At 53.8% G+C, this 12,614-nt stretch overlaps 1 protein-coding gene across 1 annotated transcript; it reads left to right on the top strand.

The window, feature by feature from the left end:
- Positions 1 to 71: 71 nt before the first annotated feature.
- Positions 72 to 11,623, top strand: BAIAP2L2 (BAR/IMD domain containing adaptor protein 2 like 2). Its single transcript, XM_057388244.1, has 14 exons — positions 72 to 401; positions 1,341 to 1,416; positions 1,694 to 1,780; positions 2,873 to 2,934; positions 3,236 to 3,307; positions 3,903 to 4,019; positions 4,408 to 4,554; positions 5,025 to 5,177; positions 5,617 to 5,755; positions 6,543 to 6,768; positions 7,695 to 7,766; positions 8,035 to 8,215; positions 10,044 to 10,084; positions 10,887 to 11,623. Exons 1-14 carry the CDS (start codon positions 363 to 365, stop codon positions 10,960 to 10,962), a joined length of 1,488 nt encoding a protein of 495 aa, XP_057244227.1. The 5' UTR covers positions 72 to 362; the 3' UTR covers positions 10,963 to 11,623.
- Positions 11,624 to 12,614: the final 991 nt, after the last annotated feature.

The raw sequence follows: 12,614 nt of genomic DNA, 5'->3' as shown, positions 1-12,614 counted from the left end.
GTGATGCGGGCAGGTGGCCGCCGCCGCAGGTGTCAGGACAGGCAGAGCTGGGTACCAGGCTGGCAATCAATAATGCAAAGAGGCAGTCACATGTCTTCGCTGGCTGTCGCAGGATTCCTCTCTCCCCTCCAGAGTCTGGTTACTTCCAAAGATCAAGTTCCAGCCTCTCTGCTGGTGAATTATTAAACTCCGTCAGTGCTCCCTTTGTACCACATCTGTGTCTTCCTGCTGTCTTTCCTTGCTGGTGACAGGCTCTTTCCATCCAGCTGGCTGTGCAGAAACAGAGTCCTCCAGGCCAGTATAGCACCTTGTACTCTGCTTTGCTCCTTGCTTCTCTGTGGGAGAGTGAATAGGCTCCAGAGATGGATCTGTCCTACAGATCCACCATCTCCATCTATAAGGTGAGTGTTGGCGTCAAAGGCTGCTCCTGTCTGCCAATGGGAGACAGATGGGTGGGAGATGAGCGTTTTCTGCCAAAGGCTCCCTTTGGGTGGACAGCTGAGGGCTGTATCTGTTTCCAGACTGAACTGCAGCAGCTCCTGTGGGCTCTGGGCTGCATTTGGGAGCAGATTGCAGGAGGAGAGTGTGTGGGTTCTACAGGCAAATTTGTGAAGGAATTGGGCAGCCAGGGTAGCTTGAATGTGGAGTAYGAAGGGTGACACACCTTGGTTGCTGGTAGGAAGAAGTTTGATCGGCTCTTTTGCCCCTTGCTTGAAAGAGTGTCTCTGATCTTATAAATGCGTCCCTACACCTGMAGTGTAGGGAAGTGCTGAATCAAGGTGGGAAGGACTGACAGAAGTGGGAAATTGCTTATTCCAGTCTCTGGACTTCTCTGTATTCAATGGATACTTTTGATAAATGCAAATAAAAGGGGAGAAGCTGGTTGTCCATCCCTTCTCTTACTAAGCTGCTGAGTCTGGCCATGCATCAGTCCTGGCCGGGAAAGGGTTGTGTTCATGTCTGGATAATAAGCAGTGGCCCTCTGTCTGTGGGGTGAGGGAGAAGGCTGCTCAGACCCCTTTGGAGTTACTCCCATGCCTGCAGTGGGTTGGGACCTTGGGAGAAAGCCATCTTCATTCAGGCAACCACTTGGCTTTGCAGTGGGCTACCTTGCCCTCTGGCATGGCTCCTCTCCYGGCTGGCTTGGGAAGGCTGAGGGCAGCTGATGTTCCCAGTCAGCCCCAGTGCAGAAACCTGCCTGTGCATGGCTGTACATTGCCTCGGTTCCAGTGCTCCAGAGGGGGCTCTCACCCAGGCAAACCACAGTGGGGGAGCCTTGACTTGCTGAGGTCTCTGGACATGAAGAAGAATGGCATTAATGTGCTTCTGCCTGGCCACAGAGCATCCTGGAGCAGTTCAACCCTGCGCTGGAGAACCTGGTGTACCTGGGGAACAACTATCTGCATGCTTTCCACGGTGAGTGGGGTCCCGCACAGCCAGGGCTCCAGACTGTAGTGCATCAGCCTGGGCATCCTTTGTGCCATCACCCAGGACAAGGCTGCTGGTCTGCTACCTCTGACATGTTCTGAGCTGCTCTAAAGCAGTCTTCAGCTCCAGGACCCACTGCTGTTGGGGAGAGATGGGGTACTTATCTGCGAGGTACTGGGGGGTGGCTTTTCTGTGTGCTGCTTGCTGGAGCTAGTGACGGTGGGAAGGCAGGCCAGACCCTTACAATCCCTCTCCTCTCCCACAGCGTTATCCAAAGCAGCTGAAGTCTATTTTAAGGCAATCGAGAAGATCGGGGAGCAGGCACTGCAGAGTTCCACCTCACACATGCTGGGTAAGGCTCTCYTGCATCTCATCTTCTGTCCTGTGGTGAGCCACAGTTACATTTTTTGGCCTTCTCCCTTAGTGGGTCCCTTTCCAGATATTGGGGCAAGAAAGACAGCTCCTCTAAATGGCGTCTCTCTGTGCCAGGCCCCATCCAGGTGGTGAGAGTCAAATTTATTGTCTGTCCTTGAATATATCTCACAGCCTCAGCACTCTTCCCTATATCTCTCTGAGATCAGTGAGTGAGCCCGGATCCTGGGATGGACCTCCAGTGATGGATCTCTCACAAAACCCTGTTGAGGCATGCTGCCCCAAGAGATGAAATTTTCATCGTGGAGGAAACATTTTTCTCCTCCTTGGAAGTGTGACAGAAAAGCCAGGGAGCATGCACTGACAACAGCTGGTGGGGTCTTGTCCTGCTGAGCCTGCAACCAGCTGGGATGGCAGCTTGGGGGCTGAGGGGCTCACAATCAGCAGCATAAGTAACTCTGCAGCCTGATTGCGACTGCTGAAAAGGTGTTCAGGGAACTGCTCCACTGCTAAATATTTTAGCAAAGAGCTTCCAGCAGATATGGATCTTCTGCAGACTCTTTTTGCCATCTGCACCTCTCTGCTAGCTCCTCTGCTCTCTGTCATCAGCCTCTTCCTTTCCTGGTTTCATAATACCAGCATCATGCACAGCAGGACCATGCACAGCATCGGAGTGGGTGCTGGAGCTGCCTTCCCATAGGACAGCCAGAACTGTGCACTGCAGCTGGGGAGCCACTTGGGGTGAAAACGGGGCCTGCAGGGGCTGTGGCAGAGCAGAAACCCAGCACCCAGAGCCCACGGCAGAGGCAAGGCTGCCTACTGACACCTGGGGCTGTAGCAGAGTACTGGTCCAGCCACCATGTGGGCTGGAGTGACCCTGCACTGGCAATGCCTGGGGTGGAAGGCTTCCAAACTCTCTCAGAGTGCAGAGAGCAGTGCTTCGTGATATCTCGTGGACTTTCACAGTTGTGTATCAACAGCCTGAGCTGTAKGCTGCTGGTCTGCCTCCTTGGGGCACATGAGAAAATGGCCACAGGATTTTTACACCTTCTCCTGTCTTTTTTCCCTGAAGGTGAAATTCTGATGCAGATGTCCGACACACAGAGACTTCTGAGCTCTGATTTGGAAGTTGTGGTRAGTGGTTTTCCCGGGGGCTGGTGGAGGTGGAGAATAAAGTGATTTCTTTAAGTACAGCCTATCAGCATTTATCATATTGACCCCATCAGCTGCCTTCAGCCATGCCCGCAGGCAGGTGCCTGCCTCCCTGCTGTCCCTGCTGCACGTGGCACAGCAGGGTCACAGGGCTGGCAAGCCCAGAGCCTGGCTGCAAATGAGTCACTTGCTCGGGATGTTTTATGAGCCTTCCCTTATCACAGTGTGTGCAACATCTCATACGGTAAAGGGTTAAGGGTGATGGCTCCTTCGCCTTTTTCAGGCTCAGATGTTCCATGTAGACCTGCTGCAGCACATGGAGAAAAACAGCAAAATGGATGTGCAGTTCATCAGTGTAAGTGATGAACTCCCTTCTCTTCAGCTCTTCTGTTTGCCTCTCCCCTTCACCCAAGGGTTTTTGCTTGAGCACTTGAGGTGTTTCCTTGATTTTTGTCAGCAGGATTTTAKGGGGCCTTATTTTCTCCCATCATGGAACAAATCCCTCTTGTTCAACTGATGATGAAGGGCTAAAGGGGGCAGGTGGCTGTTCTGCAGTGGGACTTGCCAAATGCTTCAGCAGGGCTGAGGGACTTGGCGTCCCAAAAGCAGAGTTCCCAGCTCCCCCAAACCACAGGATCTGCTGTGGGTCCTGTGCTGTTGTGGCACAGTTGCCCCTGCTGGTGGGTAGTGTCACAAGGGGAGACTGAGGCCTTGGGGACTTGCTCCTAGTGCTGGGGCAGCTGGGTGCCAATCCTTGCCCCTGAGATCTGGAGGTTCATCAGCACTTTGGGGCCATTCAAAATGAAAAGAATGGTAAAGGAAGACTTTGTATAAGAGATCAAGGTGAAGCCTGATTGCAGATGGACTCAGATGTGCAAGCACACATCAAAGTGCTGCCTCAGTGTGGCTGGGTTTCTGGTTCCTTACTGAGTCTGATTTCTCCCTGGTAGGAGAGCCAAAAGCAGTATGAGATGGAGTACCAGCGAAGAGCCACCAACCTGGATAAGTGCATGGCAGAGCTGTGGAGAATGGAGAGGGCTCGTGATAAAAATGCCCGGGAGATGAAGGTAAGCAGTGATTGCAGGGAAGGGAGCTGGTCAAAAGAACTGGTTGTTTGTTTTCTCTGGACCCAGGGCTGATTTCTCAGCAGCTTTAGCCAAGGGGTTGCCCCAATATTCAAAAGGCAGCAGACTTATCTGGAAAGCAGGAAACACCTGTTCTCAGGGTGCTACTGACCTGTGGTACTCAGTCCTGCCAAGCCCTTTCCTCATTTAGGAAGCCTCAGTAAGCAATGACTTAATGCCTGGCACTCTGCTCCAGCTCCTCTCTGCTGCTCCAGCACTGCAAGTGGACCGGGAAGCTGATAGACAAGATGASCCCTTTCAACCCTTCCCCTGAGCCCACTCTACTGGATTTTCACTGACCCCTTCCTCCTCTTTTTGCCCCCTGACACAGGAGAATGTGATTCGRCTGCGCTCGGAGATGCAGGCATTCGTCTCTCAGAGCCAGAGGGAGGCTGAGCTGGAGGAGAAACGCCGCTACCGCTTCCTGGCTGAAAAGCACCAGATACTCTACAACACTCTSCTCCAGTTTTACAGCAGGGTATAGCCCTGACATGCCAGGGAGCAAAGCTGGGGGAGCAGGGAGCAGGGCTGGAGGGGGAGCATGCCTTCAAGAGGAAGCCAGGGCTGAGCCGCCCCTTAGATGAAGGATGYGTCTGTGCATGGACTGGACAGGAAATTATTTTGTTTCTTGCTGTGAGGTTCAGGCTGGCTGTAGTAGACTGGGAGAACATATCTGGGGCTGAGAATGGTGCTGACATGGGATTAGTTGAGTGTGTGAGTGATGGAAGAGGGAAGGGTGCTGCACGTGTTTATAGCAGGGTCCTTGGGACCATGTGATCTCTGGTGGAGGGTGCCATTCCTGGAAATTCCTTCCTACAGGGAGCTGTTTGGCCATTCCCACATGCCTCATTGTGGAAGGATCTGATCTTCAATGCACGTGTAAGCCTTAGGCTTCCTCTGTAGCTGGTGTGCCCTATCCATCACCCCCTCTCCTGTCTTTCTCCCCAGGCTCGGAGCATGATCCAGACCAAGGCACCACGGTGGAAGGAGCAGCTGGAAGCCACCCGCAACCCCTCAAACAGCCACTCACAGGCTCTGCTCTCAGCCTCCCACGGCCAGGGGTATCCATCAGGGAGGCTCACGGCCACCCACCTTGAGATGGTGAGGAGCCCACACGCAGCTTCACCTCATTTGGTGAAATATTGGAACAGGTTGCCCAGAGAGGTTGTGTATGCCCCATCCCTGGAAACATTCAAGGTCAGGTTGAGCTGAGCTCTGGGCAACCTCATCTATTTGCAGCTGTCACCGCTCATTGCAGGCAATTGGACTACATGACCTTTAAAGCTTCCTTCCAACCCAAAGTGTTCAATGGTTCTGTGGTGGTGAGGCTGCAGGGCAAAGTCAGTCCTTGGCCAACCCTGGTGCTTGCTACCTTGTCCAGCTGCAGTGGCCTTTCCTGCCCAAGATGAAGAGCAGTGTGTGTTTGGGCTGCAAGGGGGAATGTGCTGAGTTTGGCTTTCTAAGAGGAATATCCCTCAGAACATCTCCTGCCTAACATGGCYTTTGTGGATGTGTGTTCAGCCCCCTTTCCTTCCAACAGCCCCAGAGACCCCTTGAGGACTTTGCTTCTTCTATGACTGGGAGTAGATCCAGCATCTTCTCTCTGGACCCTCCAGAAATGAGAATGTCTCCTCAGCCAGAGTCTCCCCGGCGGCCACTGCGGAGGACACCGTCAGCCAGTATGACCCATATCTGGGAGCAGTGCTGTGGGGAGACAGGGCTTGGACCTCTCTGGGAAGAGGGTTGGGTTTGGGAAGGGACCACCACTCTATCAGACCACCAGACCTCAGCTGTATTCCTCAGCATGGTGAGAGGACACTGCCTATGGGAGCTGGAGAGGGCAAGGCTGAAGCAGAAGGTGAGCTCAGCCTTCAGAGCAGAGTCCACCCAGAGCAAGGCCAGGCCTGGCTGGCTGTGTCAGGTTGGGAAGCTATGGATGTGCAATTTTCAAGGCTCCTTGAACTACAAGCACGGGTTCTTGCTAGAGTTCTCATTTTAGTAAAGCACCTTCCCTCATATTGCCAGACTAAATGTTAGCTTGCCCTATGAAACCCAGCCACCTACCTCATGACACACCTGCTTTTCCTTCCTGAGAAACTGCAGCTTAAAATCTTTAAAAGAGGTAAAAAAGGACAAGGAGGGAGAAAAATTACCCAGATARTCAGTAGGGACAGGTTGGGAAGAGGACTGTCAGGCGGGCCATCAGACAGGGCAAGCAGTGCCTGCGCTCCAGGCATTTGGCCAAAGGGGACAATGCAAAGCAAATGGGTTTGGCTTGAGTCGATTGTCCCCTGCAGGATGCTTCCCAWGCTTTTCCCATGCTATGCTTTGCCCTCTCCCTGAAGGGCCATCTGCTCCTCCACCACAGTAATTACTTGACTGGGGAAGCACTGGTATCTTTGGGGCAGCGTGGGTCTCACAGGAGGATGCCAGACTCCAGCCAGGCCCGTGGGATGCCTCCCGCAGGTTTGCTCCCTACGGGCCGCACATCCCGCTCGGGCTCCTTTGGCGAGGGCAGCAGCGGCGGCGAGGGCAGGAAGAGGAGCGGCTCAACGAGAGTTCAGGCCATCGTGCCCCACACGACGGGCACCAACCGGACCCTGCTGCGGTTCGAGCCTGGCGATGTCATTGCGGTGCTGATGCCAGAGGCGCAGAATGGCTGGCTCTATGGCAAACTGGAGGGCTCATCCACGTAAGTGGCTCTGGTGTCGTAAATTGGCCAGATGCAGGCTTGTCGAGTCTGGAGCTGAGAGGCTTAAGCCCAAAATTGTCACCCCTGTCACCTCCTGGTGTGGTCTGGGCACTGTGTCCCACCCACCATCTCAGCAGGATAACGCTTTGTTCTCAGCATTGGGGGCTCTCTGTGCCAAGAAGACGCAGTGTGGCAGGGCTGGTGTGGATGGGCTGCCTGAGAAACCTCCAGGGGCTTTGGGTAGAAGGGCCAGGGGTGCAGTGACCCCCTCCCGGCTTGTATGACTGAGTGACTCCTGTCATGGGATCCAGCTCAGGGCCGTGAACTGCTGGAGTTACCTGAGAGGCCTGGCATTTCTTAGCTCACGCTGCAACTGCTGCCACAGCCTCCAGCACAGGCAGGGCATGGAAACTGCTGCAACCAGCGCTTACTGAATTACTGCCCGCGCACTGCTGGCCAGCCCCTGCGTCTAAAGCCTGCCCCGTTCCTCATGGGATCCCTGCACTATGTTCTGCAGGAATGCTCACAGGTGTGAGATGAGCAAGAGCAGTGCCTTTCTCTGGGGAGCTGCTTCTGGAGTGGAGTTGCTGTAAAATCCCTGGAAGAGTTATCCACAGCTTCCTTGTGATTGCAGTTGGTTGTAGTGTCCCTTGCTCTACCAACATTCTACCAACTCCAGGAGCACAGGTTTTGCACAGCCCCTGAGATAAGCGAGTCCTGCTCCAAGCTCAAGGTCTGTGCCACAATAATCCTGTGCCCCACCTACAGGTGAAAGAAGTGCAGGAACCCTGTCACATGTGGTAGTGGTGAATGTAATTTGGTTGATGTGTGGGACAGGTGTAGGTCGGAAGTGTTGGGCAACTGGATGTGAAGAAGCACAAACCATGGTTGTCTGGAGCTTATTTGTGTCTGTTCCTGTGCCCTAGGTGTGGTTGGTTCCCTGAAGCTTATGTCAAGCCTTTGGAGAATGCAAGGGAGATGGAGGAGCCAGACACCAGGTAACAGGGGGGCAATTGGCCAGGCAGGAGCTCCTGGAACTCCACTAATGCCAGTGGGGTGATTATTTAGAGTGTGCCCCATGGAGACCTCACAGGCCTCCCTAGCTGGTTCCCATATCGTGTGCAATGTCATCTCAAAGGTGCTTGTGACCAGGCCAGTCCAAGACACATGTATTTCCTCCAGAGACACCCCATGTTGTAGCTAGCACCTGTGCTKCTCCCTGTTCCTTGCTCTCTGACTCCCACCTCACTGTCTTGTTTTGCTCAGGTCCTTCCCACTGCGAAGCAGTCACAGTATGGATGATCTCCTGGACCGTCCCGGCACTCCTTCCTCTAGCAATTACTGGCCTGCTGCTGCCCAGCCCAGCCTGCCAAACCTGCCTCCCCTCTCGATGGGTGCCAGCAGTCACCAGAGTGGGGCAGCTGCCCCAGTCAATTCTGGCTCCAAGGTGAGTGCAGGAGTGATGGGTGGTTGTGTGTGAGGGGAGCCACATCTGACTTTCATGCTCCAAGACAGACCTTCTCTGCTTTGGCCAGTAGAGATAGAAAATAACCTTTCAGATATTGGTGAAGGGGTCCTGTTGCCTTCCTGATTTAAGGGGTCTTGTCAGCACCAGTCTTTTTCACCCAGTCTGTTCCGATGTCACCTTGTCCTGACGACCCCTGCCAGTCTGCCTGTTGTGTGCAGACCCTCAGTGTCTGGCTTTGCTCCCCCAAGGGACTACTTCTCTGTCCCTGCCYTTCTCATTTCTCTCTCTTTTTGCTCACCAGGGACCCTTCAGTTCAATCCTTTTCTCCATGACCTCACAGCCTGATTTCTGGTGGCTCCAGCGCAGCACCTCTTTCTGCTAATAGTAGGACCAATGGAGTGAGCAGGCTGGTCTGGGAGCGGGTGACCAGCTAACAGAGATGCCATCCTTTTTCTCCCTTCAGAGAATGGAGAGGAGTTTCATAGGGTTCCTCTTTTAAATTCAGATGAGGGCTGGCTGAAAGTCACAGCTGGGGTAGGGAAAAGCTGGGAGCAAAGGCTGAGGGCACAGCCAGTTTTTGGGAGCCTTAGAACAAGTTGTRTCCAACCCCTAGCTTACAGATGGCATTCTGATAAGGAAGCCCTTCACTTATCATTGCCTCCAGCAGTGGGGATTTGACTGGGGAAAATAAAGTCAAAGGTGAGGACCTGGGAGAGGGAGGAACAGTGCTGMCTATGGGCCATTACTTGCTTGGTCTCACAGAGGGCTGGAAAATCTTGTCCATGGTCACTGGTTCCAGGCCAACACAAGGTTGCAAGCAATTAGCTCAAAGAACTGAAAACTGTGACATTTAATTACTCTCTTTTTTTTTTCCCCCTTATGTCCTGCTCTGTGGTTTCAGGTAGCCCCAGGCTGCACAACATAGGGGAACACCCTCTGCAGCCTCTCTGTCCCTCTGGGTCACTGATTTTCATCCAGTCCCAGGGGTAGGGTGTAGGAATACACCTGGGATTGAGTCATGAAATGTGGGCAGCATTTGGAATAGCGTGGCAGAGTGTGGAACCTCATTAGAAAGCAGGGAAGGACTAATTTGGAAAGACTCAGCCTTGCTTTAAATGTATGCCCAAGACATCCTCCAGCTGAGCCACGACCAAATGCGTGTGACTTCCCAACTGGATCACAGATAGCCACGTGTGGCTTTCTTGTCTGCCACCAGAGAACTTTAGCAGGTTGGTTGGCACTGACCCTTCACTATCTACTGGCCAAGGATAAGGGCCATAGGGGCCTATGTCCAACTTAGTCCATCAGGTTTGTCCACAATAAGTAATAAGCGGTGTAGGGTAGGTGGGTACAACCCTGGAGCTCCCCATGGATGCAGGAAGCATGTGAGAGCACAGACAGACTCTTTGCCAGGGTATATGAGCAACATGAGGGGGCATCTCTGGCTGTGCTGGAGGGTGAAATGTAGCTCAGACTGTCACTATTTGCTGTGATCTTCAGACATGACACTTTGGGCATCTGAGTCATCTCCTTTCTTCCCCAAAACAAAGGAAGATGTCCTAGGGGAGTAAGGAACTTGTGGTGCAGGGACAACAAAATTCAGGGTGTTATCTATAGCGGGGAATTTGTGGACATTTGCAAAGCTTGAATGAATAAGGAGTTGGAGCCCTATTAAGAGGGCTTGGGCTCCTAACTCACCTAAGTGTTTTGTAAAATCTTCCTCCATGTGTGCAGTGTCCCCTGCCCCATTTTTTTCTCTTCATTCCCCACTCCAAATTTCTCACTGCTGCTTTTCTTTTGACTGCAGAAATCAGGAGTAATTGACCAGCCCCCTGAACTCTTCCCACGGTGAGTAAGATGTGGAACTCCTCTCTGGAATCATCTGRTGGGGGGAGCATTATTACAACACTATTATTATTTAAACTTTTGGATTATTAAATGTGGGAGGAACAGGGAAGTGTCTGGACAAAAGCAATGCACATCCCGCTTCCAGGACAGGAGGCAGAGGTGGTCCATTCTGGCCTCTGCTGATTGGGCAGATCCTATCCTGACTCTGATAAAATGAGGTAGGATCTGAGCACCCTGAACACAGGGTCCAGACACACATGCTCCTTCCCATCCATTCTGGAAGGGCCACAATAACAGCTCGCAGCCTGAGTGTGGAGCTACACAACTGCTTGGAAAGGGCWAAGGCATAAAGGACGTGGCTTTGAGTTTTGATGAGTAAGGCCTGTGGAGATGAGACGTGCCATAAATCTTCCCCCTACAGCTGGGTTGGTGTCTCAGTGTTTCTGGTGTGGTACTGTGGCCTTTTTCTGCTTCCCTGGGGAGAAGAAGACCCCTTGCCTGGGGTGTCAGTGTGCATTTTACAAGTGTAGAGTGTTATCATGAGGGACAGCCCTGTGCTCGTGTCCCCGCTTCTTCCTGTGGAGGAGGGAGGGTGAGAAGCCCTGAAGAGAGTCCAAGGGGAACCACATGGGAATGTGCAGCAGGGTGTGTTAAGGATGGAAACGTACTGAGGAATGAGCTTTGGCTACACTCTCCTCCTTGGCATGGAGGTGACTGCAACAGGGCTAAGTAGCCTTTACTTGGTCACAGGGATCCCTGTGTGGCATTTCCTGATGGTTGCCTGTTTCCTTCCCCCCTGCAGAGGTACCAACCCCTTTGCCACAGTCAAGCTGCGCCCCACAGTCACCAATGACCGCTCGGCACCCGTCATCCGATGAAACAGGGCTGTGGACGGTGAAGAATTTCAGCAGAGAAGGAGGAGGAGAAGTGACACGCTGTGACCTCCAGCTGGCAGCAACCTCATGCTACCACTCATGGAGTGAACTCTCTTTTCCCCTCCCATACCCCTGGGACAATGGGACCCATCTCGCCTGGGTGTCTGGTGTGCTTTAGCCAGAAGCAGATCTCTGCTGCTCTTTCTGGATTGATTCCTGCTTCCCTCTCCTTGTGGTGTTACTGTACTTGAGTAGGAGGGAGAAGTCTGGTGTTACTGGTGGCCTGGGAGAGGGGACGATGCTGGAGACGGAGGTCAGGCTGGCTAAGATCATCTGCAGCCAGGGAAGTGCTGTGGGGATGCTGAAGGTGAAGCTTTGCTGTCCCTGCTGTGGGCAGAGAAGGACTCTCACCTAACAGCTGCTTTGCTACCAGAAGAATGAACCCCAGAAGAGAAGGCTAAGAGAAGGATTCCAGTGATATGGTCTGGCTGATGGGGTCTGGTCTTGGCCCCTTTGACAACTGTGCCTGTTTGTAGCAGCACCTGCCCCTTCACCCCAGCTACAGCCCCTTACCTTGCTGGGCAGCTCTGGGACAAGGCCAGGGGCAGCACCACTGTCCAGCACCACTGCCCTGCTTCATGTATGGTCCTGTGGAAAATATATGKTTTTTTTTTWWAAAATAAAACGGTGGATGCATCTTCTGTGTCCATTTCAGTGGCTGTGACATCACCTCGGTGACAAGATGCAGAGGGAGGAGGACAGGCACTCCCCCCTAGCACTGGGGCCATGACGGCTGCCCATGGCTTGGCGCTGGACACTGCGGKGCCTGGCTCCAGATGGGGCAGCCACCAACCCAGGGCTCTGGAGTAGATGTGGAGGGCACCAGGAGGGCTGCACTGCCCACTGCTGGCTGTCCCCCGAGTCGCCCCGTCCATCCTGTCACCAGAGGGCAGCAAGGACCTGTGGCCACCTTCTCCTCGCCTACTGCTGGAACGTGTGTGCTGGGCACCCCAGAGCTGCACAGTGCAGGGGAAAAACGTTCCCCATGGACCTGTGGGGGCCTCACCAACCTGGGAATACCCTGCGTGTGCTGGGGGAGCCTTCACGGGAGAGACAGCGTGAGTGAGGGCTGGAGCGCTAGCGATGGCCAGGGCTTAGCTGATTAGCCTTATTAATAGCCATTAAACCCTAGCTGTGAGTGCTGCCAAGCCCCCGCAGCCCCCCTGCCGCTGAGAGGCTGCTGGGCTTTACAGCCCAGCCCTTTTCCTCCCCAAAACACCACCTGGGCTGAGCCCCAGCCCCCTCCCTGGAAGTAAAGGGGGTCCCCCACGTGTGGCCAGAGAGTGGCTCGTCCYCAGCGCCTGCCAGAGCTCCTCGTGTGAGTCAGGCACTGGGGAGGTTGTTTTGGAGCTGCCGGGGGTGGGCAGGATCGGGTGGTTTGAGCCATGGCTGGCAGCGATTCCTCTGCTGCTCCACCTTGTCTTCATTCTCTGCTGGGCATGTGCCCTGCAAAACCGCGCCAGCGCTTCTCCGTTCTGGCTGGCAGCTGAGGGAGCTTCAAAAGCAGAACCTTCAGCTATTTTGCACCTTATTGAAGCCATGGGCACACGGTGTCATCCTCCACTGCCCCTCTCCCCACCACCCCTGCCATCCCC

Source organism: Malurus melanocephalus, unplaced genomic scaffold, assembly GCF_030028575.1.
Source record: "Malurus melanocephalus ecotype Western Australia unplaced genomic scaffold, MMel_1.1 scaffold_17, whole genome shotgun sequence".
NCBI classification, from domain to species: domain Eukaryota; kingdom Metazoa; phylum Chordata; class Aves; order Passeriformes; family Maluridae; genus Malurus; species Malurus melanocephalus.
This window is presented reverse-complemented; position numbering and strand designations above follow the sequence as displayed.